Below are 26,229 nucleotides of genomic sequence, written 5' to 3'. Positions count from 1 at the left end.
AAGAAGTATTTATAATTTTCACATGCATTTTCAGTTATTGATGACTCTTTTTTAAATTTCTCTACTAGCCTCCCCCATTTCTAAAATCTGCAGTTTCCTGTGAAGTTTTAAAAAAGTGTGAACAGTCAGAATTGTCTGCTCCTTTGTAGGATATTGGGAAGATGGTTTAATGGAAGCTAATGGTTTGTATTGTATTTGGTTTAAGTATTTTCCAACTTAGTGTCAACATAAAGTAATTCTAATTATGGTGCTTTCTAGTCATATTTTATGATCAAAATGTTGAAGATATATTAGATGTAGAGTATACGTTTGTTATATGAATATACTTTTGTGTTATTTCGAGGGTCATATTTTAAAACAGAAGTATGTATTAATTTTTGAATGATAATTCCAGAGAAAACATAATTCAGTGTATTTATTCAGTTTACGCTCAACTTTCTTAGGAGTCAGACAGTTCTTTTACAGCAGATGTACTGTAGATATCTTTATAAGCTTTTTTTATTGTCTTTTTTAATATCTTAATTATTTTATTTTGTTAAGCACATATTTTGATAGATATCTATACACTCATTCTAGGCTTTCTAGAGTAATTCAGTAGCTAGAATGCCACACCTAGTTTATATATGGTAATTAGCTTTATTTTCTGAAATATGTTGATCCTAAAGCCACAGAACTCTACTTCTGGGCTCTTTGTGTTCACGTGGTAAAAAGAATTTCCTAGGACATTGTTTTTTTAATGTGTCACATAAATGAAACAGTTGCCATTTGTTCCAACTGACTGGACCATTTCCAAGACAGGCTTCCTCTCTGCTCTGTCAATCATCATGTTTTTCATTCTAGAATTTCTCTCTAACTCTTGGATCTCTTCCAGGATAGGGGCAGTTTCTGAGCATATCAGTGGCAGATATTTTCCAGGTATATCTACAGGACTCTAAAAATGTCAGTCAGAAGAGGAAGAGGGATGGGCAGAAATAGGGAAATAGAAAATGGGAAATAGAAATAGGAGGAGTGGAGGCAATGAGGCAGGTCCCTTTAAAAATAACTTTAAAAAAGGGCATTTAGGGGCTTCCCTGGTGGTGCAGTGGTTGCGAATCTGCCTGCCAGTGCAGGGGACACGGGTTCGAGCGCTGGTCCAGGAAGATCCCACGTGCTGCGGAGCAAGTAAGCCCGTGCGCCACAACTGCTGAGCCTGTGCTCTAGAGCCCGCGAGCAACAACTACTGAAGCCTGCGCGCCTAGAGCCAGTGCTTCACAACAAGAGAAGCCACCGCAGTGAAGAGTAGACCGCAGTGAAGAGTAGAGCACTGCAGCGAAGAGTAGACCCCGCTCGCCGCAACTAGAGAAAGCCAGCACACAGCAACGAAGACCCAACACAGCCAAAAATAAATAAATGAATAAAAAAAAAAGGGGGGGCATTTAGGGAAAAAAAGAGTAAGGCATTGTTTAGAACAATATAATATACAAGTGCTAAAGGGGACCTTCTAGATTAGTGCTTTCCAGATTACCTCTATGGTGAAGAACCAGATATTTTGTTACCAGTTCATTATGGATAGGACCTACATGGCAAGTACATTTACCTCATGCTTGGGATCAGATTCTTTGAAAGCATTGTCTAATTGCTAATTCTAAATTCTGAAATTTCTTCATTTCTGTGTATATTCTACACCAGTGTCAGTTTGCTGATTGACACTAGTCTGCTGACCACATGCTGAGTAGTGGTTTTTCCTAAAACTTTTTTTCTTCATTTGTACCCAAGGTTATTTCGCTTAGAAAAGTGAAATGATTTTCTCTATATTTCTCTACAGCTATTAAATTTTTCTTTTTTAGTTTCAGTAGAGAACAACTCTACTCAAAAGTAAAATTTGGTCTTTTGTTTGAGGGTGATGTTCATTGTCAGTATATAAAAGTCAGAAAAATATGCCTCTAGGGTTTGGAGCTCTAAGAGATTTCTACTTTTTGCATTATGGATTTCTGAAATAAGCTTTTTTTTTTTTTTTTAATAGGGAGCATTTTCTTTTTTCAAATTTTATTTATTTATTTAATTTATGGCTGTGTTGGGTCTTCGTTTCTGTGCGAGGGCTTTCTCTAGTTGTGGCAAGTGGGGGCCACTCTTCATCACGGTGCGCGGGCCTCTCACTATCGCGGCCTCTCTTGTTGCGGAGCACAGGCTCCAGACGTGCAGGCTCAGTGATTGTGGCTCACGGGCCCAGTTGCTCCGTGGCATGTGGGATCTTCCCAGACCAGGACTGGAACCCGTGTCCCCTGCACTGGCAGGCAGATTCTCGACCACTGCGCCACCAGGGAAGCCCCTGAAATAAGCTTTTGTATGATCTTATAATTTTGGAATCAGAAAAAAAATTAATAAAGATACCGAGTAAAACAATACCAAAGCAAGAAAGATCAGAAATATTGAAGTAGAAAAAGCATAATAATTTATAAAAACTATTAGTTTTATATAATTAGAGTATTGGGTTGATATGGGGAAAGTGTCAAGAGTTAAGGCCTAAAAGATTGTCAGGGACAAGATTGGGAAATGGTATGTAATTCATAAAAAGTTTGCTTTTTATTTGCTAGACAGTGAAGGGCAGTTGGAGAATTTTATATAATGAAGCAATACAGAGTAGGTTGGTTTTTTAGCAAAGAAAATTTTTAGTGTTTTCTCTCTGTATATACTTTAAGATTAATAGAGGATCTACTTCAGTTTTGTAAAATACTTTAGTTCTAAACACTGTAATTATGTCTTTCAACTATAAGTAATGACTTAAAAAGGTAGAAAACAGAAATACGATGCAGTAATTGAGGTTAGTATTTAGTGTGTTCTGCAATACCCCTGTCACTAAGTATTTGGTAAAAATGTATAATATTGAGGCAGTACATTATGCTGTTGAGCGTAACCCAAACTGCTTGGGTTGGAATCTCAGCTCTGACATTCATTATTTTTTCAACCTTAGGCAAATTACTTAACCTCTTTGGGCCTTGGTTTTCTTATCTATAAAATGGTAATACATAATACTTTCCTTATAGAACTGTCATGAAGTTAAATGACTGTGTGTGTGTGCAGATATGACATATTTATTATATAATGTGCAATAGGACCTGATAAATAATGAGTTAAATAAGTACTTTTATTGCTGCTGCTGTTGTTATGATTAGAAGACATCTCATTAAATAAATTTTATAAACATTTAAGAATAATGTGAGTATAAAATACCAAAAATGCACCAGTTATGATCAGAAAATTACCAGCTGCTGTATTTCACATTTTACTTTTTTCTGTTTATAGAGAATAAAATAGTGAATTTAAGTATACTTAACTTAGTGTTTTCTCTTTTATAGTTTATCAGAGAAGATATGAAATATAAAGATGCTACTAATAAACACAGCCATCTGCACAGAGAAGACAAGCATATAACTGTTGAGGATTTATGGAAACGATGGAAAACATCAGAAGGTAGGACTGTTTTAGTGATCTGAATCCCTGAGCTGCTTTTCTGAGCTCACTATTGCATATGATTTACAAACAAATCAAAATAACATTTCTATGAGGATATTTATATTTTAGTAAATAATTGTTCCATTTTTTATTTTGAAATATGATTTTAATTTTTCTTAGGATTTATTAAAGGTCAGCCTGTTTTCAGTTAATTTGATACCTTATACTAGAATAAATAAGGTAACGCATGTCTGAGAGCTTAAAGTTGTAGAGCATTGTTTCATCTGTTAAATGGCATTATTATAAAAGGTTTGTCAAATCAACATGTGGATCCCAAAGTTTAATTTTTTTTTTTTAATTTATTTTATTTATTTATTTTTGGCTGTGTTGGGTCTTCGTTGCTGCGCGTGGGCTTTTTCTAGTTGCGGCAAGCAGGGGCTACTCTTCGTTGTGGTGTGCGGGCTTCTCACTGCAGTGGTTTCTCTTGTTGTGCAGCACAGGCTCTAGACGCACGGGCTTCAGTAGTTGTGGCACGCGGGCTCAGTAGTTGTAGTGCACGGGCTTAGTTGCTCTGCGGCATGTGGGATCTTCCCAGACCAGGGCTCAAACCCGTGTCCTCTGCATTGGCAGGCGGATTCTTAACCATTGTGCCACCAAGGAGGCCCCACCAAAGTTTTTTTTTTTAATTATGGAGAACAGTTCCTAAAGTCTTTAGAAGGCAAAGTCTGCTGATGATAAAGACTGCATGATACAGTTGTATAATTTATATTTTATTCCTTTTTCTACCCTTAAGTCCTCAAGCTGTCTTACGGATAGTAATTTTTTAGGGCAGAAAATGTATGGCCTAAGACCTCAACTTGATCCCCAATTGTAGAAAGCTACATAAAAAAAAAAGTCTGTTAAGTTTTTTTTCTTTTTCTTTTTTTAGTAACAGTGTCAAACAAAATGTCTTTTTCCTAATGTTTCTATTCTTTTGTCAAAGTCAGGCAATTATATTGTAGCATATATTTTCCTCTGCCAGTTTGAATAGTGAAATGAAATTAAAAAGAATCTGGGACAGATTACCAAGTAGGAGTATGAAAAAATAACAAAGTTTACTAGACTGTCAGTGGTAACATTTGGAAATGAGAAAATACAGGAAACTATTCCATCAACTCAGTATTTTTATTAATATCGAAGAAGGTTTGCTTGGGAGAGGAGGGATAAATTGGGAGATTGGGTTTGACACATACACACTACTATGTATAAAATAGATAACTAATAAGGACCTACTGTATAGCACAGGGAACTCTACTCAGTACTCTGTAATGACCTATATGGGAAAAGAATCTAAAAAAGAGTGGATATATGTATATGTAAAACTGATTCACTTTGCTCTACATGTGAAACTAACACAACATTGTAAATCAACTATACTTCAATAAAAATTAAAAAAAAAAAAGGTGTTCTTATGTTTTTGTTTTCACTTTCTAAAAGAGGCATCTGATGAAATACTCTGGGAAGAAGAAAAAGAAAGAAGGAAAAAAATACCACTGACTTTAATGAAAGATACATAGACTTAAAAAAAACCTCTCCATTTCCCTTCCGCATATTATTTTAAAGTAATATGAACTTGGGTAGGAATAGGAATAAATGAGTATAAGTTTCATGGGGGAAAGTGCTAGAATGGTCAAAAACTCAGTAAGACTTAGTTATATGAGATATCTCAGCAGTATGTAGATATTAGTAAAGGACTTGGAGATCCAATGGAGTCTATTGCCACTAGTATATTTTATATTTGGAGTTTGTGGTAAGCTGAATGGAGCCCACAAAACTAACTACGTTTGAATGAAGGAAAAAAAAGATTTGACCACTTCTCACCACCTGTTGTGCTACCACCCTGGTTCAGCCCCCATCCCTTTCCTGGATAATTGTGGTAGCTGCCTGAGGGTCTCCTTCTGTATACTTGTGGTCTTTTGAAATTTGTTCTTCACTTAGCAGAGTAATCTATTTAAGATATAAATCAAATTTGCTCAATACCCTGTAATGGCTCAGAGTAAAAGTTAAAATCTTTACAAAGATCTGTAAGGCTCTACATGATCTGTCCTCTCCTGCACCCTCCTCTCTTCCGTTTTCTGTCTTTTCCATTTCTCTCACTCAGTGTGCTCTGCCCAGATGGACTCCTTGCTGCAGGAATGCAGATGTCCTCCTGGCTAACTCGTTACCTCTTTTTTGGCCTCTTCTCTCCTTGAGGCCTACCCTGACCACTCTATTTAAAATTGCAAATTGCAAACCACGTCCCCCCGACACCCTCTTTGTTGTTTGGCACCCTTCTTGATCCCTCTTACTTAGCTTCACACTTTCTTTTCCCCATGTCAGGAATCAGCTTCGAAGTTATAATATAATTGACTTATTTGTTATGTTTGTCTCCCTTCTGTCCCCTAACCCTGAAAATGTTAGCCTCAGAAAGCGGGGTGGGGGGTGTCTTTGTCTATTTTGTTTATTACTGTGTCCCAAATTCAAGGGGATTCTGTCCTTAAACCCCATTTTGATTTCCCACCCTAGTGAGTTTTGTGGGATCTTTTGTGATCTATGAGAATGTTTGTTTGTTTTCAGCTTAAGGTCTTTTCAAGTTGAATAGCTTCTTAAATCTCTTTTTTCCTAGGCTTTCACCTTAATTTCCACCCCCTAAGATTTTACCATTATGGTGGTGAGAAGATTTCCCCCTAAGTCTTCAAAGAGTTGGCCTAAATTATCTGCTCTATGCTTCCTATTCTCCAAACCCCAGTCTCTCACATAACCTTCTTAGGGGATTAGGGCTTGGGAGGAAGTGTTTTAGGGCTCCTACTAAAACAGCTGCATGGGAGGGAAGAGAGAGGAGTTGAGTGAAATAAACCTCTGCTAGAAGCTTTATGGTAACCTGATTGATTTTCTCAGTGTTATTTTTCTCAATTGATTTTACCATGTCATACTCTTTTTATTTATTACAGGCTTCATGTAAAAAGGCAGAGCATTGTTGTTAGATCAGTGGTTTTTAAATCATAGCCTGACAAGCCCCAGGTTTCCTGGAGGTATTTCAGGGACAGGGCATGCTAAATCTGTAGAGTTCTGCTTTTATCTGGTATATTCTGTTTCTGTTTAAGATTTCTCTTGGGAAACAAAAAGTAATTCTTCTGAAAAGGTTTGGAAATTGTTGATAAAGAGATTAGAATACAATAATATGTAATTTAAGGTTGTTCAGTTGAATATGAATATAGGTACATACACACACATATGCACACACATGCATACACACACAAACATACAGTCATACTTTGCCCGTCATTGTTGTGTCTTCAGTGCCTGGAGCAGTGCCTTATTTACTTTGATTTTCAGTAAAGATTTGTCTAATGAATTGAATGAATGAGTGTATAGTGCCCCATGAGCATTGGATTCTCAGTAATTCAGTTCATAGTTTGAGTACAGGCATTTCTGCCATAATGAAATATATGCATTCCTGGAAAACTTATGCTTTGCACAATTATGAACTTAAAAATTAGAATTTATGGGAAAAATCGGGGTTGGAGCAGACTACTGAAAACCTATGCAACGTTGTAATCAGAGCACTAACAGTACTAATAAAAATACAGGTAAAAAAGACGTGTTAAATTCCTAATCAGTAAATACTATAGTAGATATAGGACTTTACCTTAAAAAATAATTAAAGATAACTTATTAAAAGGAGGTATTAGGTAGGGTTGAAGTTGCTAAATTATGAAGACAAGGGCAATGTGCACAAAGATGAGAACTGAGCAACAAGCATTTCTGAGAGCCTGTGGCCAGATTGAGCTAAAAGGAAGAAGGAATGGTGAGCAGACATCGTGTTCATAGCTTTGTTTTTCTGGTGTTCTTCATACTTTGTATCCATTTGCTGTTACTTGGTGGTGTAAAATGATCACGTGTGAAATGATGTGACTTTTACATTATATTAACATGATTCCTTTTTACCAGTTACATGTAAGCTAATTCATGTTACAGTAGCAATGAAGCATAATTGGTTGTATGTATTATGTGCTAAGCAGGCATTGGATCCTGGGTACTAAAGATGAGTTAAATGCGTCTCTGGGCTATAAGGAGTAAGTAGCTGAGTGGGAAAAACAGAGTAAACAAATAATTACAACATGTGGTGAAATGTATAATACTAGAAGTAAGTGTAAGATATGAGGTAGCTCACTGGAAGGACTAATGAACTCTCTGATAGGATTATACACAGAAGATGGTATTTGTGGTAGGCTGTGAGGGTTGACCAGGAGTTCTGGAAGGGGATAAGGAGATAGACCATAAATGGTAGCCCCCATATAGCTCCTCCTTCAGTTACCTGAAAATTTGCTAGAAATGGAAGTGGAGGTAGCATACTAAAGGAGGCGTGTGGGCTTTCAAGATGTACAAATTTAAATCCTGGCCCTTCTGTTTATGAACATTAAGACATTTGGCACATTTAAAAATTCACTTGTAAAATGCAATTCTTGTGTGATTTAAATGAGTAATGTAGTAAAAGTGCCTGGCATAATCCCTGGCAACACCTGATAGGCACTAAGTAAGTGTTGACTTACTTACCTTTGTAATAATGCTGAACGAACTAAAATGTTCAGCTCTGTTTAAAGTTTTGTAAGGTTTTTGATTCAGTCTCTTAATATTCATCAATAAAATGAATAGATATATTAGACTACATACTCACCATTGTAGTGTGCAATTCTCTGGTTTGTAAAATGTACCTGAGATCTTTATGGAATATTGTCAGTGGGGAAAAAGTAAAGTTGTGTTCCTCAGAAATTGATACTGATCTCATATAGAAAAATTTCAGCATGACCTGAATGTACTTTTTGTGTGTGTGTAGAGAATGCTTGGTTAGTTTGCACATGGCAAAAGTCCAATACAAATGAAAGCTATTTAAAAAACTAGTATTAGATTTCAGACAGATTTTGATAAACTGGATCAGTTGTTAAAATTAATGAATGAGCAGTTAAATAGTAGCCAGCTACCTAATGAAGGAAAATATAGATAGAAAATTATTGGTTATGTATAAGATCTAGGGACCATAGTAGATAAAAAAACTGATTAAGTAATGTACTGTTTTTAAAAATGATAGCTCATTGGGTTAAATAGTTATTTTAACATGTGACACTCATGAGGTAATCTTTCCATCCTGTTCAGCACGGGTCTTATCTTACCTAAGGTCATTGTGTAATTTTGGGCTTTACAGATTGAATAGACATCTGGAAAATTTGCTGAAGGTTTATTATTATTATTATTGTTTTTTGATTAGAAATTTAAAGGAACTGAAATTGTCTGAGAGAATGAAAGATGTTGGCCTTTAATGATGGATGTTTTGAAGTGTATATAAAGCCTAGCTAGAGATAAATGACCAAGAGTGTTTTCTTTCTGTTTAGGAAAGCAAAAGTGTAAATGTTACATAAAGGAAATATAAAGGAAAAGAATTCCTGACTATGGGTGTTAAATTTCTAAAAGTAAGGAGGATTATAACTATTTCCTTTGTATAGATCCTTGATATTCATAAGGATTTTCTTCTGGGTGTGAAAGTATAAATGGATCTCTAAATGTTGATAAAATCTACCAGCTTTTTCATGTGTATGCTGTTGGTTACAATGAGACTGGAATGAAAAAAAATGTAAAAGGATCAGTGCACATTGTTTGACATCAGCAGAGTAACTCAAAATGTAGACCTTATAGATAATAAGGTAGCCATTATCTTTGTGGCGTCCATCAACACAATATTGTATGTTGTGTACAGTAGTAGGCATAGCAGTCACTATGGTGACTGATACTCACTTGTACAAGTAAGTATAAGATAAGGCCTTGTTTTTCCAGGAGTTTACGATATTGTTACATATGCACAGATGAAGTGTTAAATAACAGTACAGGAACGTTTGATTAAATACTAGGTCAATGGTTCTATTGTGGGAGTTTAAGAGAATGAATAGATTTATTATGAGGAAGTCTTCATTAGGGAGATGACTCTTCAGCAAGATTTTGAAAGAAAATTTTCTTAGAAGTGAGAAAGAGAGAGGGATATACATACAGGTTAGCACATTAAAATGAGTAAATGAATAGGTATAATTCCACACTTTAGTCCTAAATCCCTCAAATCAGCACAGTTTACAAGTCAGAAATGTAATTTTTTAGTATACGAGATAAGAATAAATCATTGTTTTAATATTTGTCTTTTGCTATTAACATGTAGTGCTTAACCTTTCTGTGTCTTGGTTTTGTCATCTGTTAGGGGTAAAGGTTGTCTACTACATCAGAGTGTTGAGGCTGAAATGAATTTGTACATGTAAAGTGCTTAGACTAGTGCCTACTACATAGCAAGCGCTCAATGACTATCCGTTGTTACTATTTTTGTAAGGCAAGTATGAAGGTGGCACATGGGGGGGGATGTTGGAGACTAATATTTCTGAGTTGGGGAATAGTAGAAAATAGGGTTAGACAGGGAGACGAGACTAGTGAGCCTTGATGTTTAAGTCTGATGAACTGCTTTAAGAATGACAAGTAAGATTCCACTGATACACCAGTGCTTACCAAACAATAGTGATTGCCTGGAGGACTGTATTAAGGATGCTTGATCTGTGCCTGGTCTCAGTAGCAAAGAAGGATATTACTGTAGAAATTACTGATTGGCAATATTTACTGTGTATGTGGGAGGTGGTGTAGTGTATTTTAACATTTTTATCATCCTTGTACTAAATATTAGGAGCTATTACAGCTTCTTGTTTTAGCAAGTCATATAATATGGAAGAGTTATAGGATGATGAATTCACTATAGGCAGGAAAATCAGCTCTGAGTTTAATGTAATGTGGATTTGAGTGGGAAGAATGAAGATACACAGATACTGAAGGTACACAGCTGAAGAATATGTTTTCTGTCCTCCACCTGCCTGTCGTCCATTACTGGAGAAAGTTCTGTTGACAAGTAATTAATGGATGTGATACTATCTGTAATCAAGATAGGTAGTAGGCACTGTGGGTTAATAGAAAAAGAAGTACGTTAGTCTGCCTGCAGAAGTCAAGTAAGGCCAGAGGAGTTAGTTGCGTATAAAGGGACATTTACTTTTTTCATCTTTTGTCACCCTTCCCTGGGAAGGACTCTACTGGATTTATAGCTTTCAGGATACTTGTAATTAATATAGCACATTTTAAAAACACAAGGCACTTAGTATGCTTCAAATGCTTATGCTGTTTTATTAGCCCAGATGTTTAACACTTTTCAACTTTTATACAATACTTTTAGTTCTAGGAGAAGCAGTTGTTAGCCATCTATAGAGGTACTGGGTTTTCATTGTCCACAGAAAGTGGTTTATACAAGGGAAGGCCTGTCCTTGAGGTAGAGTCTGGTTTCAGAATGACAGATGTCATTATTTGCACCACTAACAGAAGTCTTTTTTGTCAAAGTTTCTTTTATGTAGAGAGTAGGTGACACGAACGTATTGTTCATTTAGTCTATCAACCAACATTTAAGTGTGTTAACATGGGTTTTTTTCTATAAGAGTAGCATAAATATTACTTGATCAGTTGGCAAATTGATCATTTTGCAAACACTGCTTTATATTAATCAGGATTGATTTTTGGACTTTGTATAAAGTGTGTTTTTATTCCTTTATAATCAAATAGCTTTCTTTTTATTATATAATTATCCAAATGAATTCAGAGCACTCACAATAAATTGGTAATCTTTCTTAATCTTATTCTATGTTAGTATTTCGGTCTCTCTGTACCCTTAATTTCAGATCTCTTCATCAGGACTGTTTTGGTTTTTATTAGTTTAGTTGTCTTCTTTTCTCTTTCTCTTTTATTGTTGGCACTCTTCCTCTTTTACTTCAGGATACTTGACTTTTGGAGACTTAGGGTCATTGCATGTACTGATTTGCTGGGATTAATTATGACTTTTTAATCTATAGAAGATATTTGACTTTGAGATAGCTCTGTCTTCCTTTGTAGTTCTTTCTTGGTTTTGTTCTGAAATAGAGACCACCTCTCAGAATAGGATGCAGAGACCGACTGCCTGTTACATCTCTCTGTACTTTGGGCTTTAGAAAACTTGACAATTTCTATTCTGTGTGGACACATGAATTAGATACATTGTGAGCCTCCATTTTTTCTCAGATAACAAAAACCCAACTTTTATATATGCATCATATGATGATGCTTTTCTTATAATTTAAGGAAGTACTATTCTAAAATTGTTTGTGAATTTGCCTTATGGTTTTCTATATACCTGAATTATTCTACATTTCTCCTCTGCTGTGTTCACAGACTCAAGCGATACCTCAAGTTTGGAGTACAGTAACAGAACCTTCTGCAGAAGGTAAAAATGAGGGCTGTCCACTTTTCACTGTGATGGACTATCTAGAAAACAATAGGCTTTCTTGAACATCTTACTGTTCTTTCCTCCCTTACCCCACCAACTGGGAACCAGTTCCACATGGATGTGTGTTAAATTTTGCTTTACTAATCCTTGGCTTGGCAAGGGGGTGGGTAGGAGGACTCTGGTTCAAGTTCTGGTTGTTAAAATATATGTTATTGCGGGAGATTCACTATATCAAATTCTGCTTTAGGTGGAACAAATATTTTGTTCCTGCTCTTTTGGATGAAGAACTTGTTCGTTGGTAATAATATTTTCCTCTTCAAAGATGGTCAGTTTTACAAAAATCTTTTCTCAAACAAATTTTATGCTTACTTGGGTCTTTTTTTCAATTCCCCTGAATATTACTTAGCAATTTAGAAGCAACTGTAATAGAAATAATGCAAATTACAATGAAAATAAAGATTTCACAGATACTAGATAACCATTTCGATTTGAATATGACTTATTTCTAAAAATTCATTTCTATAATTCTGAAACATAATGTATACACATAATCTGTTATATTACGTATATAAATATGTCTCAGAGGGAATGTATGATTAAAACATAGGATAAATCACATAGTGTTTATATTATGTCTTAAAAATCTTTTCACTCTGTGGATGGTTATGTATTCAGATAGGGTACAAAGTACAAATAATGTTTATTGTCTAACTTTCTCATCTGGTTAAGGTGCTCTTAAATAAGAGGTCCTTAATAAGCATTCCTCTAACATTTGGCCAGTCTTCTGTTTCTCTTTCTCTTTGCATCAGTGTGAGTTCTTCCGAGGTGTTGAAAATGGTGGACATTTAGATACTTTTGATTCAAAGTGTTTAAAATCAGCTGCTTACTTAAGTTATTAGTTTAATACTAAGAGTCTAGATCAGTCTAACAAAATGAAACAGCAAATGTCAGTTGCATTGAAGGAAATTAAGTTTTTATTTCCATCATCAGTTTTCTTTCCTTAAACAGGTAATAGCTAAAAAAAAAAAAAAAAAAAAGAAGTATAAAACAGGTGTTTATCACTAGGAGCTTATGGCTGCTTAAAGGCTATGTTCTAAAACAGAAATAACGATATGGAGTTGTGATTTGCTGACATATAAAGGTAACATAGTTAGAGTTATCTGAATTAAGAGTTCACGAAGAGAAGGAAAAGGAAAGAGAATAGCCCCTTGGGAATACTGCTAATAAGACAAAAGCAAAGGATTAACTAATGAAATAAATAATGGCCATCAGAGACATGGGAGGTGAATCAGGAAGGTGCACTTTCTTGAAAGTCTGTAGAGGAGAGTTTTCAGGAAGTGACGGATGGTTGTATATAGTTGAGGGCATAGTCCACCATATTGCAAAGTATCTGCTGAGAGCCCTCATGAAGAATCTTTTTTTAGTTCTCTGTAATAAGAATAGTTGTATTCCTGAGGGGATGATTTGTGCTTACCTTGTGAATCCTGTGACTGATTTTATTTCCTTCTTTGTCTACTTTTTGTAGCTTTTATTAAGGACCTCGTTTATATTTTGTGCATGCTTTTAGTTTGGTTTTATTTCTCTGGCCCATTGACATCCTTCATGTTTTATTCTCTTTATATTATATGAATCTTTGTCATTATGAATCTAAGTCATTTCTTCTCCCTCTCTGTCTCTCTCACTGGGGGATAGAGAGAGGAGAGATGAAAAGTGGCCAGTAGCGCTAAATAGAGAAATACAGTGTGTTGGAAAAAAGCCATTAGATATGACAAGAAGAAAATCATTAACCTACAGGATATCACTTTAAACATTGGTATGGGGAATTGACTCACATATACACACGGAATAAATCTTAAAAAAGATTTAAGTGGAAGCAACCCAAATGTCCATCAACAGATACATGGATAAACAAAATGTGGTATACAATGGAGTATTATTCAGTCTTAAAAAGTAAGGAAATTCTGACATATGTTAGAACATGGATGAACCTTGAAGACATTATGCTAAGTGAAATAAGTCAGTCACAAAAAGGCAAATACAGTATGATTCTGCTTATATGAGATACCTAGAGTAGTCAAAATCATAGAGACAGTAGAATAGTGGTTGCCGGGGGCTAGGGGGAGGGGAATGGGGAATTATTGGTTAATTGGTACAGAGTTTCCATTTTGCAAGATGAAGAGAATTGTAGAGTTGGTTGGTGGTGATGGTTGCACAACAATATGAATACTTAATACCATTGAACTATACACTTAAAAATGGTTAAGATGGTAAATTTTATGTTATGTGTATTTTGCCATAATAAAAAATGATTTAAGAGAATGAGTAGATAGGCAGTAGATATATGGGTAACCCCCTATTTAAGGGGTAGGCAAGAAAATGGAGGAAATTGAATGGTAGTTACAAATAGGTAGTATGATCAAGTAAAGGGTTTTCTTAAGAACTGGTAGATCTGATTATGCTTAAAGAAAAAGGGAAGTACTCTACTGACATTTTAAAAAATTGAACATTTAAAAAAAATTTCATTTCAGCAAGGATTTTGTTCAAAAAGTACTACCACTGTGTATAAGAGTTGGAAGTTGGGATTACACCTTATTACATCTTAATGTAATAAATGTCAGTATTTATTTTCTTTATGGATAATTATGTTGGTTTATGGATTGAAAAGATATTGTTAGGTTAATAAAAAATGAATTTAAGCTAAGACAGGCAAGAAACTAGTTGACAGAATAATTCTTCATTGCTAGATGGCACTATCGCTAGCCATTTTCAAATCCTTCGCAGAATTTACTTCCCGTGAAGAATTTGAGTGACAGTTCTTTTAAAACAATGCCTTGAACTTTTTGGAAGGGGATAGAGGTGGGCTAGGAAAAGGGGAAATGGGAGGGTGAGTGATTAGAGAGGGGAGGCCCAAGAAATTCTTTACCCTTTACATATGCTTATTTGTTTGTTTGGTTTCTGAATTATATATTGTAAGAATATAGAATTCTAACATCCTTATTTTCCATGTTTTGACCAGTACCAAATATTTTGTGGCAGAATTTTAATGATAGTGCTACAGCTCTACTACAATGAATAATAATAGGTTTCTGTGTGCTAGCTGCATACCCACTGATCCAGAGCCTGTGACCTTAGCAAAGGTAAGCATATCCCAGATTGCAGTGTGAGATAGTTGAAGATTGATCTGCTTTGGTAGTTGTTTAAATTTCTGTCATCTGTTTTTAATGAGCATGCTCAATTGCATGAATCTGACCATGACTTTAGACTGCATTCTTTTAGATGTGTCATTGGAAGCTTTTGAAAAAGGGAAGGTTAAGTTTTAAGTTAGTGGATATATGTTTTAGGACTGTGTCTAGATTCTTTGAGTGTTTTTCAGGAATGCCCCAAAAGTAATCACTCTAGTTTCTAATGGAACCTGCACTATATTAAGTACTGGAGGCTGAATTTATCACAAAACTAAACGCTTAATAAATTACTGTGCATAACTGATTGTTCAACATGCTTTGTTGATTGGCTTGAAATTACAGTATACTATGTCTTCTTTTTTTTTTTTTTACTACAGAGCTTTATTTTAAAGTTTGAGCAGTTTATATGTCTTAATAAGTCTTTTTTTAGTGGCAGACGATAAAGAGAGAGACTCAAATTACTTCAAGTAATGGGAAATTTGTTGTAAGGATACTCTGTCATCAATGATTTTATTAATTGCAAGTGACTCACTGGCATTATTCTGGGTTTTGGGGTTAGAGCATTGAGCAAAATAGATATCCTACCTTCATGAAGTTAGCACTCTTTTAGGAAGACAGATAATGAACAAGTTTGCATGTGTGTGTGTGTGGAGATATATACACACTCACAGGACTGCTGGAACAGATTAGTGATATGATACAAGTAAAGCAGGGTAATACATGGTCGGTGACTAGGTAGGGTGGGGGCTATTTAAGTAACGTAGTCAAGGAGAAACTTCCTAAAGAGGTGATATTTGATTATAGACCTGAGTGATGAGAGAGAGTGAGTCACAGGAAGGTCTGGATGAAGTATATTCCAGGTTTAGAGATCAACCAGGCTAAGACTCTGTGGCTGGAATGACCTCAAAGTATTTAGGGGGGACTGTAGAAGGCTGGTGTAGCTAGATGGTCATAAGGAATGGGGAGAGTGGTAGGAGACAAGTAAGATCACTGGGATAAACAGGGGCCAGATCTCGTAAGGCCTTGAAGGGCCTAATAAAGAATGTGGGATTTATTTTAAGTATAATGTCAGTATACTTACTGAAAGTCTAGCTCCATTTAGGAGTTTCGAGCTAAGTAATGATGTGTGTTCTATCTTTTGAAAAGATTATGTAGTTACTGCGTGGATATTAGACTCTGGAGAAGAGAGGCAGGAGTAGAAGTAAAAGGCCTGTTGAGGGTCTTGCGGTGAGCTGGTAGAGGGAGGTAGCAGAGAGGTCTGATTTGAGATATGGTTTGAAGGAATAGCTGGCAGGATTTGCTGTTGGATTGGATTTAGGAAGTTGATGGGGGTGGGGACAGGAATTAAGGACGGTCCCTAGGTTTTATGTATCTGTGGTATTAAAATTTCTTGGAGATGGAGGCAATTAGGGGAAAAAGAAGTTGAAACAGGCTCAGTTGGGCCTGATCAATAATGGGAAAAAAAAAAAAAAAACTTTGAGAAACATGGAGGTCACGATGCAAAGAAGTGAAGGACTGAATGCTGAGAGGAGAAGGATCCTGGAAAGAAGAAAGAAGACGTGACCAGTGAGGTATGAGGGGAACTGGGAGAATCTAGGGTGCTGAAGTATATGAAGGAAATATTTTAAGAAAGAAGGCATAGTCAGTGTCAGATGCTCCAGAAGTTTGAGTAAGATCATGACAGAGACCCGCCATTGGATCGGCAAAGTAGAGGCTGAGGTTGCTGCTGGTGATCTCGACAAAGCAGTTGCCCTGTAGTGGTGGAAGTGAACGTCGGATCAGAGTGGATAAAAGAGGAAGTGCAGACAGTAAATATTGTTGACTTTCAAAAGGAGGAGAAGAGAAGTGGGGCTGTGATACCTGAAGATAAATATGATATGAAGGCAGTTTTTTTTTATTTTTTAAAAGGTGGAAATATGTAAAAGTGTGTTTATTAATGGAATGACCCAGTTGAGAAAAAATTGATGTAGGAGAAAATCAATCTATATTAATTAAAAACTATATTTAACTTAAGGAAAGTGTAGGTATGTAGTCAGGGGCTTAATCCACCCTGGTTATCTGCATTTCTCTGTTTCTTTCTGGATTTTGCTTTTATTTTCTCCTACTGCATTTCCTAGAGGCTAAACTCTGTGGCTGTGGACAGTTGTAAACTTACCTTTTCCCAGGATCTTGACTAAAGAGAAAGGAGTCTTTCCTGCCTGCTTTAGTTCGAAAAAGTTCAGGAAGTAACTGGCTTAGGTCATGTGGCGATGTCCTCTGATTACTTCCTTTTCTGACCCCCTTTCCCTGGTGATCATGAGTCTTGTCTCAGAAGATGACAGAGAGAAAAGGGGTACCTAGTTGACAAACAGCTGTAACAGATTGATGAGCAAGAGAAACTAGACTTTGGCAAGAGTAGATAGAAGAAAGGCTTAAAAGGTTTTTCTGGATCCAGAAGTAGGTGTGTGGGGTCTGGCAGCATGGGTCACAAGATGTAAAATATAGTCACCTCTTCAGAAAATCTGATATGTTCTTGACATTTTCAGGCCAAAATTTTTGGACTATAAATGGATTTTCTCATATACCTCTTTTTTTCCCACTCTGAATTTTATGATGAGTATATTATTTCCCAAATATAGATGCTTTATTAAATCCCATTTTGGTATTTTAATTAAATGAGCTAATACAACTCTCATCGCTGGACACTATATATCAGTAAATTTTGCTCTACTTCTACCCTTTCCAAAATCTTCCTCGCTGTTACAAATTTTCACCTCTGCATAGCTCTTTTTACTTTGACAAAGTGAAACCCTGACTGTGTTCACCTAGATCACCAGACATGTGTATACTGTGCAAGAGGAAACATAGGTGTTTTTAAAAGCATCATTGGAGGATCAAAGAAGTGAATTCGAGGAGGCAAACACTAGGTGCTGTCATTCTGAGTTAGTTTGGAAATCTTGAGTAAGTGATGCCCTCCAGATACATGTTAAGTTTAGGGAATATATGATTCTTGGCACATGACCTAAACACCCCCAAAAGGCAAATAGTATTCATCACACTTAAGTAATATCTAAGAATACCAACTACTGTTCGCAACTACTGGTAACTTTACTGTAAAGAGCCTAAGAATGTAGAAGGTTTTTGCAGTGCTGTGTCTTCATGATGTCCTAGAGTTCTTATCTTTTGAGTTACTCATGAATTTTTGCCAAGTGAGGTCTTCTCAGTAGGGAAAAGAAAAATATAACATTAGAGAGTCAATGAATATAAAGTTTATAAAGGCGTCCAGAGAATTGTCTAGGGAGATATGCTTTTATGAAATTATAAAAAGTTATTAAATTATAAGTAGTTATAGGCAGTACTTTGCTGTTATCAATTCTAGGAAAAGCAATACTTTCATGAGATTTAGACTACTATAAGAAATGGAAGTTTTATTTAGTTTACGGTGCTGTCTTCATTTTTTATATTTTTTAATGAAAAATTTGGATAATATTTTTTCAGAAATTAATTTGATGTCGTTGTGATTGTCTTTCATTTTCTTTATATTAATAGGAAGCAAGGAGCAGAATTCTCTGAAATACCAAATTGGTGTAATATTTTTATTAGTAGCATTTGTGTAGACTGAAGACATGGATAAATTACGAATAGATATGGTATTTGTCTTCTGGAATGTAAGAATTTGTTTATTTTGCAAGTAAATTGGTTAGGCAGGACTTAGAGGTCACTTCTATGGTTTTTGGTTTGTCAACACTTCCATTAAAATAGATACTCATTACTCACTAGAAATAAGAGGGCAATTTATAATTCAAGTAGAACTCTGAATTTAATTATTTGGAAATAACTTGTTGTTTTGTCTCCAACACTGTTTCACCAGAGTAAGCAGATTTACTTTCTTCCCCATTGACACAGCTGGGGCCTGGAAAAAAAAAAAAAGTTAAAGCAGGAAAGCGCTTCTGGATCTGGGAAATAAACAAAGAAATATAACTGGGAATTATTGAATAGACAGTTAGAAAAGGCACACACACAAAAAAGGTTATTTCAACTCCAGCTCTACTTTTACAGTAGAGAAATAGTAAAGTTCAGATGTTTTAGTGTTTTAAACCAATGTAGTCACGATGTTCCTAAAAAAAAAAACTACTTAAATTTCAGGTTATTCCTGAATGCAACCAAAGTTAAGAAAAGAATTGGTCTTCTTTAAAGTCTAGTTTTCGAAAGTATCATAAATATTTTTGTAGTAGTTTATTATTAGTTTTTTGCTAAATAAACATCATAAATCTGTACTAGAAATTTCCAGTATTATGAATTTAAGATCGTACATCTTTTCAACCTGGTACTAAATGAATGTTGAACAACAAGTAAACTTTTTATGGATTCTGAGGCTTTATAATCACTGAGGTTTCTCATCTTTTAGTTACTGGTATCTTGCGAAACTCCAAGGTACAGCTGTCCTTTCCTAGAGAGACAGTATTCCATAGAAAGTGTGGAGCTTGACTTCCTAGATTCAGATCTTTGTGTAACAGTAAATTTTTTTCCCCTTGAGCAAGTACCTTAATCTTTCTGTCTTTAGCTTTCCCCATCTGTAAAATGTAGGTAGTAATAGTACCCACCTTAGAGGATTGTGTTGAGGATTAAATGAGTTAATATATAGAGCTTAGAACAATACTTAACAGCTAATAAGGACCTAATATTTGCTATTATCATTGTTAGTGTTAAAAGATTACCATACTTTCTTGAAGAAAACCACAAACTACAAAAGTAATGAAGTTAGCAATTATTAGAACTCTCTGCCTGCATAATTGAAAAAGAAAGATTATTAATGCAGTTTTTTTAATTGAAAGCAATTTCAAATTTAGTGAAAAGTTGCAGGACCAGAACAAAGAACTCATATACACTTTGTCCAGAGACCCTCATTCCAATTTTGCCTTTTATCCTCATAATGACCTTTATAGCCAAAGGATCCAAGAGTATTCAGTTGTCCTGAGTTTGTAGTCTTCTTTAATCTGGAACAGTTCCATAGCATTTCCTTGCCTTGCCTGTCTTTGGCCAGTAATTGTCAAAAGTGTCATTTTGTAGATTGTATCTAAATTAGGGTTTGTTTGATGTTTTCATATGATTAGATCCCTGTTAGGCATTTGGGCTGGACTGTCACAGAAATAATTCTTTTCATTAAATTCTTTTGATTGGCACATGGTGTCAGTTTGTCTTATGTGGTGTTACCTTTGATCACTTGATTAAGATAGTGTCTACTCCGTTTCTGTAACTGTAAAGTTACTTTTTTCCCCCTTTGTAATATTTTGTGTGTGTGTGGAGAGAAACTTGGAGACTTTGTAACATCACATTCCTCATATCACTTTCACCCACTAGTTTCAGCATCTGTGAATGTTTCTTGCCTGAATTAATTATTACTCTGATGGTTGCCAAATTGTAATTTTTCAAATTCCATCATTCCTTCTATTTATTAGTTGCATTTTATTATAAGGAAGAAATTTAAACAGTGTTATTGTCAACATCTTGTCCTGTGAAAAGGGTGGGAGATAACAGACATATCTTGAAAATAGAAATTGGGAAAATAGTGAATCTCAAAATCTTATAACTGTTCTGAAGATTGATCTTCAGCATTTATTCATTTATATCAGCATGGACTCCTGGATTTGTTGCTCTCATTATTTTAATGCTTAAATTGTCCCAACTATGGCTAGTGGGAAGCCTTTCAAGCTGGCTTTTCTATTCTTTCATATGTGTGTCTCTATCATTTTTTGAGCTTTCCTTATATTCTGGCACAAAAAGATGTTCCAGGCTTATTTTGTTATTTCTCAGCCCTACCCCTGGAAACGACCATTTCTCCAAGGAGTTCTGGTTGCTTTTAGTTGAGGTGGTATTTAGAAACCAAGATTTGCACACTAGGTGTTCTCATTGCTACTGAGGTATTATTCCCAGGCCTTCTCAGTGGACAGAGTTAAGAAACACACACACACATCTCTATTTACTTCTCTCTATATATTAAAAGTCACGAGTTCTCACTGATACCTGTTACCAGTTCACATTGATACCAGTCTAACACCACTGGATTAATTCTAGCTGGTTAATTCTAGTTAACTTCTTTCCCTATTTGTATCTCATTTCACTGACTATGAAACACCTAGCTCTGTTATCTTTAATATATTTTCTAATTTGCTGAGTCCCCCTGTACATATTCAGTCTCTTGACACCATTGGGCTGCTCCCTCACTCAGGAGCCTGCCTTGTAGGGACCTGGTGTTCCCATTGTCCTCATTAGGCAGACTCTGCCCACCACTAGCCTGTCTTCCCATCATCACATGGAACCCAGCTACTGCTGGGCAATTTGAGAATTTAAAAAGACTTTGGAGAGAAGTCGAGTGAGCACTATACAGTGACATTGTATTAAGGAGTTCGTCTTTATGAATTTATTTTTATCACTGAAGCACATTATTCACATTTTTCCTTCATCACATAACTCTAGCTATTGACAAAGGTCCCCTGTGAATGGGGAGGCTATTTAATATTTTAATGTTTCAATCATTGTGTCAGTAGTACTCAGAAAACAAGTGAACTTTTCCTAAATTGTTTTGGCATTAATAGTAATGAGTTAAACCACTACTCTATATAGTAGTTGAAACCTAAATTGGAAAATGCTATATACCAAGTAAATGCAGCTAATAGCATTTGTGAACTGTTAGAATTTTAAATGCTACATGTACTAGAAAAAGTCATATCAAAGTTCCTAGGTAATATTATCTTGAGAATGCTTTTACCGTTGGAATTGGTGAATATTTCTACTCTAGGAGAAATAAGGATTAACACGTTTTGCATGTGATGTCTCTTCTTACCTGGAGCTGTGTGACAAGAAGCTGTGAAAGCTCCAATTTTAGCTGGCCTTTGATTTAATACCCTTTAGAAATAAGGTATTTATTAACTGGGCTTTGTGTTCATTTTTGTTGAACTTCCTCTTAAAGTCAATACATTTTCTTACATTGAGCTTTATGTTAGTCTTGGTAATAATTTCTTGACTCTGATGTTTTACGTTTATTTTATCTAGTGCCCAGGAGTAATTACTGTGCACTCAGTAAATATTTGTTGAATATAAGAATCCCGGGGCTTCCCTGGTGGCACAGTGGTTTACATCCTGCCTGCTAATGCAGGGAACATGGGTTCGAGCCCTGGTCTGGGAAGATCCCACATGCCGCGGAGCAACTGGGCCCGTGAGCCACAATTACTGAGCCTGCGCGTCTGGAGCCTGTGCTCCGCAACAAGAGAGGCCACGATAGTGAGAGGCCCGCGCACCGCGATGAAGAGGGGCCCCGGCTCGCCGCAACTAGAGTAAGCCCTCGCACAGAAACGAAGACCCAACACAGCCAAAAATAAATACATTAATTAATTAATTAAAAAAAAAAAAAAAAAAAAAAAGAATCCCAAGTCACCTGTGCAGATAGTCTTTTGAAGAAACTCCCAAATTCCAAGAGGAAAAAAATTGAGCATTTTTGAAATCTTAATAGCAGAAAATTAAAGCAGACATTTGTAAATATAATAATTATAATTATAGAATTGTTGTTCAACATATTCTTTGAAAAGTAGCATCCTTTCTTTTTTATGAAGCTTAGCCGTACTTTTGAAAAAGTTTGTTGCTTTATCTAGAAATGCCACTCTTTTTAAAGTGAATGCAAAGGTGACATTTTCCTGGCAGCCTTGGTTAATAAATCATTTTGTAATTCATTCACTCATCTAGCAAGTATTAATTGAGTTCCTAAGAAACATCTGCCATTCCACATTTGTTTAGTGCCTGCTGTATTTTTGGCATTGTATATATAACATGTTGGGAATATAGAAATGAATAAGAGATATTGTCTGCCCTTAAAGAACTTATTTTCATTTGATGTGAACTACTCTTTGTAGTCTCAGTTCAGTGTTTTAAAAAAAGAAGGTTGAGGGCTGAGTGTAAAATGGAAGATGCATAACCAGAGATTCAGCCACTCTGTCCCTGACGTCTTCGATGACATCGTAATGAGATGTTTAGGAAAACTTGATTAAACATTTAATTCCCTTATAGCTATTGAGTTCACTGATTTTGTGGACTTATTTATAAAGAAAGCAAATTCCTTGAATTTACTTATTTATTATAAGTAACAATATTTATTATATTATGATAATAATTTACATTTGTGGAGCAGTTTTACCATTCCTAAGAGTTATTTCCACACACATTTTGTTAGTTAATCTTCAGAACAGTCATACAACTTTGAGACTCAATGTTTCTCCAGTTCTATTTTTTAGATATGTCTTTGTTATCTTTCATCATCTTCACGAAACTAGGTGTTGATGGTATACTCCGTTTAAATGATAAGATTGCAGTTTACAACAGGAAAAGTATTAAAGCCTTCCCTTAGTGTCCATTGTACCACTGTTGGAAAGAGAACACCTGGTAATTTTTGAGTTCTGAACATTCAGACATTTACCAATATTTATCTAGAGTGTCTAAAAATTACATGTAATTCTTGCATGGTAAAAGGTAAGGAGCTCATGAGAGAAAGTGTGTACTTACTTCTCTTTGATACAACTACTAATATCTACTAATGTCTAGACTTCCCAATTTCAGGGTGTGGCTGTTAGGTGTCCAAATATAGCATGGTGCAGGAACTTAGTCCTGTTAACAGAGACATGCCCCACTGACCACTGTGCAGATGAGGCGCTCACGTGCTGGTTCTGTTCTAAAGATAAGCCTCCCTTGACTGTGCTGAGCAGCTGATCATCTGAAGTCTCACTCAGAACTGATACCACAAAGTCTATAAACCGCCTGAGTTGAGATTAAGTGTGGAAAGCTTTAAACATTTTCATTTTTTATAAAGTTATTTTTTTTTAATGTTTATATTACATTTAGTTAAAGTTGCTTTTCATCGAAGTCCTGCTATGTTGAACCTTTGGTTAGTTGCAGTTTCCCCAGATAAATTGTCTGTCACTGTAAGAACTTCTGAGGCTTTTGTAACTTAAAATTCTTAGTTGAAATTGAATTTGGAGAAGCTGTGAATACTGGTCTGCACCTATATTTTAGAAATTAGTACGTCACATAAACATGCCAGTAATTCAGATATTTTTCAAATGACAAATAATTTTTAGCTTGTGTATCAGAGTAGCTTCAAAATATAGAACTTGTTTTTATTAACCATTTCATATGGCCAGCTTTAAGTATAGTTACTTTTTTAACGTTTCTTCTTTCTCCTTCCTGACCCCCTTACCACACCTTTTGTTACTTATAAAGAAGTTTTCATACTTTAATAGAAAGTAGTAAGTGTGTAGTAACTGTACTGTATGTAGCTATATGGTACTGTATTAAAATATCACAAGTTGATTTCTTTGAAATACATTAGTTTCCCAAAAGAAACTGTTAAAGTAATGTTAGTTGCTTTCCTAACATTAAGAACATTACAAATGTTTTTATCATAAATTTAGAAGATAGCAATTTTTAAAAAGTAATAGATATTAAGAAATGAAATGCAGAGTAAATGTAAATGGTGTGTCTGTTATACACAAGATGTGACACAGCTGACGGTGGCTTTGAAATTTTCTCAGTATGCAGGGGAGGGGAGGAGGAAGTGCATAATGGTTAAGAGTTGGGGCTTTGAAGTTGATGTGGTTTTGAATCCTGTCTCCACTGCTTACTTGGTGTGTGAATTTAGACAAGTTACTCATACTCTCTGAGACTCAGCTTCCTGATCTGTAAACCAAGATTATAATATTACTCCTAAAACCTAGTTCATAGGGTTGTTGAAAGGATTTCATGAGATAATTCATGTAAAGCATTTAGCACAGTTCCTGGAACTTGCCAAGTGCTCACAAAATGTTAGGTACTGCTTTATTAACATGTCTCTACATGCACACTAATGCTTTCTAATTAGAAATTAGTTTTCTCCCTCACAGTATTTAGGTGATTTCACAAATCATCTTTGAAGCCTTTTAGGACAGCATGTGCTTAATATTAAATACAACAGATGAAAACTTACATCGTGGTACTTCACTAAGCTGTTTTGTATTTTTAGGCCTGTAACTTAATACAAGTATATGACTAAGTGCACTGGGTGCATTGGTTTTATAAGATGGCCTTCTACAGATGAAATGAGCAAGTAAATACATATATGTAAATCCTCTGAAGTTTCTCTTTTGCACTGTTCCTGTCTGTCACATTTGTTTAAGGCAGAGATGGACTGAAAGCACACAAATTCTCATCTCATCCAACTGTCAAACACATGGCTATAAACTGGCACCTTAGCCTCCATTGTAAGTCTCTGTGATCCTCTTTTTGAGTCAGGGATTCTCTTTGAAATGGGATATCATGAAAACAGTATGGTTTGTCTTTCATTCCACTATGGGATAGCAAGTAGGCACAAAAACAAAACAAAACAGCTTCTTTAAGGAAGAAAAAAGTCAGTTATATATTTAGCTAATACTTAAGTGGCAACTTTATGCTGGGCTGCTGGAAGCTTACAGTATGGTAGGAACATAAGATGTAATTAAGCAAACTGTTACAAAATAAGGCAGCACATATGATATGCCATTTGGTAGAAATAGTAAGTACTATAGAAATTCAGGGGAGGGAGAGACCACTTTCAGTTGAAGCGTTTCTTCTACTTATAACCTAGTTTGTACAACTGAGCATGTACCTATGCATGACTCATGAGTCTTTTTTAGAAGGCTGCTTTTGCTGGGTGGCCACAGGAATGCTTGATTCTTTACCTCTCTGTTGCTGGGTATTTCTAGCCCTTACTATCTCTTCATTCTCCCCATTACTATAGATTCTACTGCTGTCTCCCCTGAGGCCCAGTTACTGTTTTTCATCTTTTCAAAGTGTTGGTCCAAACTAATTATATGGAGGTGGCATTGACGATAGCAAGTAGGAAGGGCAGGAAAGAGGAAGTGTTTTGGTGTAGAATCCGGAGTCTCATTCCCTATTACAGAAAGAGCCCTTTAGAGAGCAGCAAAGGGGGCATGGAAAGGAGAGTCCTCATAGTGCCTCTCTGTTCCTGTGAAAAATCCATAAATGTGTTCTCCCACACCCCCTCGTCTCCTGGAGATTTGGTTCTCGTCACCATCCTGTCCCCACTCTCCCCTGTCCCACACTACTTGCTTTGCTCCAGAGCCCTGCTCCAGCTCTCAGTCCCCTGACTCTTTGAAATCTTACCCTTCAGGCTGTTAGAGCCCCCTTTTCAAGTCCTAGGAGTCAGTCCCATGATGAAGAACCGGTGTAGCTCCATTGGGCTATTGTGTTACTGCCTCCAGGCCTTCAGTA

At 35.8% G+C, this 26,229-nt stretch overlaps 1 protein-coding gene across 1 annotated transcript in view; it reads left to right on the top strand.

Annotated features, from left to right (window-relative positions):
* Positions 1–26,229, top strand: part of STIM2 (stromal interaction molecule 2) — a 164,615-nt gene that overhangs the window by 100,196 nt on the left and 38,190 nt on the right. The window contains exon 4 of the mRNA XM_082464554.1: positions 3,336–3,450. Coding sequence (XP_082320680.1) covers positions 3,336–3,450 — 115 coding nt within the window. The remainder of the gene's footprint in view (positions 1–3,335; positions 3,451–26,229) is intronic.

Source organism: Balaenoptera physalus (genome assembly GCF_965194825.1).
Source record: "Balaenoptera physalus genome assembly, chromosome: 5".
In the NCBI taxonomy this organism is placed as follows: domain Eukaryota; kingdom Metazoa; phylum Chordata; class Mammalia; order Artiodactyla; family Balaenopteridae; genus Balaenoptera; species Balaenoptera physalus.
The sequence above is the reverse complement of the archived record's forward strand: the minus strand, read 5'-3'. Positions and strand labels throughout refer to the sequence as shown.